Below are 1,432 nucleotides of genomic sequence, written 5' to 3' on the forward strand. Positions count from 1 at the left end.
ACTCAGTCAACGTGATAGAGAATTCCTCCATGGGGAAGAAGATGGAGAATTTTAATATGAAGGATGGCGAGGAAACGAGAAGAAGAGAAGAAAGAAAGAAAGAAGAAGAGAACAATGCTAGAAAGCGAAAGAGAAGTTACGCTGGAGATGAAGAGAAGAAGGAAGACAAACTTCAAGGGAGGACGGGTGAAGAAGAAAGAATAGACCCGATGACCGAAACGAAGAAGGAGAGCAACCCTAAGGAGAAACAAAGGGGACAAGAAAGACACGTCCCGAGAGAAGAAGAAGAAGAAGAAGGAAAGAAAAGAGAAGATAAAGAAGAAGAAGATCTTCTCTCTGCTGATCTGAAAGAAGGAAGGGATAAGAAGAAGAAGTCCGAATGGATATCCTCTTCTTCTTCTTCTTTTTATCTCGAACGCGAAGGCAAGAAAGAAGGCAAGAAGTTCACTCTCATGACTAAAGCGTCAGATGGGCGTCACGTCTATGAAGATGAAGAAGATGTCAGGACGAAGAAAATTAAGAAGAAGATCAAACAGGAAGGATCAAGAGAAAGAAGAGGAAGAAAAATAAGCCGCCGAGGAGAAGAAGATAAAACTACACACCGACATCCTCGACCCTCTTCTTCTTCTTCTTCCTCCTCTCTTTCTTCTGACGAAGAGGAAGAAGAGAATTATAGCTGTCCTTCCGACGTCCCCTCATCAAGAAGTGTCTCTCCTGACGATATTTTATGTAGCTCCGTCCTGTTGGATGAGAGTCAGATTTCTTCTTATTTCTTCTGGCTTGAACGGCTCTACGAATATAAATCTGGAAGGGTCTTGTTTGCGACGAATCAGCTGAACTTCTTCACGAGGTGCATCTTCAGAAAGCAGAGCATTCTCCCTCTTCCTTCTTCTTCTTCTTCGCATAGACATTCCCATCATCTCCGTCAAAGAAGGGGTCATAAGAAAGAGACAGGTCAAAAAAGAAGAGAGGCACGTTCCTCGCCCCATATCTCTCTTCCAGAAGAGGAGAAAAGCAGCCATTCACAGACAACATTCAATCATCTCTCTTCTTCTTCTTCTTCTCTTCATACAAGAGGTTCTTCTTCTTCCTCCTCCTCCTCAGGCCATGTGATATCTATTCTTCCTGTTCCTTCTTCTTCTTCTCTTGTCGGTCCTTGCGAGAAGAATCCTTCGAAGCTAGAGAATCTTCTTCTCCCTTTAGATGAAGGGGGGGAGGCGTTGGCTCCTCCTATCCCTTCTTACTCCTCAGGTAGGAACACGATGAGGGAAAGAGAAAGCAAAACACCTTCAGATCAGAAGAAGAGTGAGAGCTGTGTAAGATCTTCTTCTTCTTCTTCGTCTTTATCTGTCTCTTTCTCTGGATTAACCCCTCCCTCTCTGTCTGCTGCAAAGAAGAAAGACGAGGATGAACAAGAAGAGAAATCGTCGTT

The 1,432-nt window shown here is 43.7% G+C and overlaps 1 protein-coding gene across 1 annotated transcript; it reads left to right on the top strand.

Moving 5' to 3' along the window:
* Nucleotides 1–41: 41 nt before the first annotated feature.
* CSUI_008508 (autophagy protein) lies at nucleotides 42–1,424 on the top strand (the record flags this gene model as incomplete). Its single annotated transcript, XM_068068637.1, has 1 exon — nucleotides 42–1,424. A coding segment is annotated over one exon (1,383 nt), but the record flags the coding sequence as incomplete, so codon positions are not given.
* Between the last annotated feature and the right edge of the window lie 8 nt (nucleotides 1,425–1,432).

Source organism: Cystoisospora suis (genome assembly GCF_002600585.1).
Source record: "Cystoisospora suis strain Wien I chromosome Unknown contig_4782, whole genome shotgun sequence".
Taxonomy (NCBI): Eukaryota; Apicomplexa; class Conoidasida; order Eucoccidiorida; family Sarcocystidae; genus Cystoisospora; species Cystoisospora suis.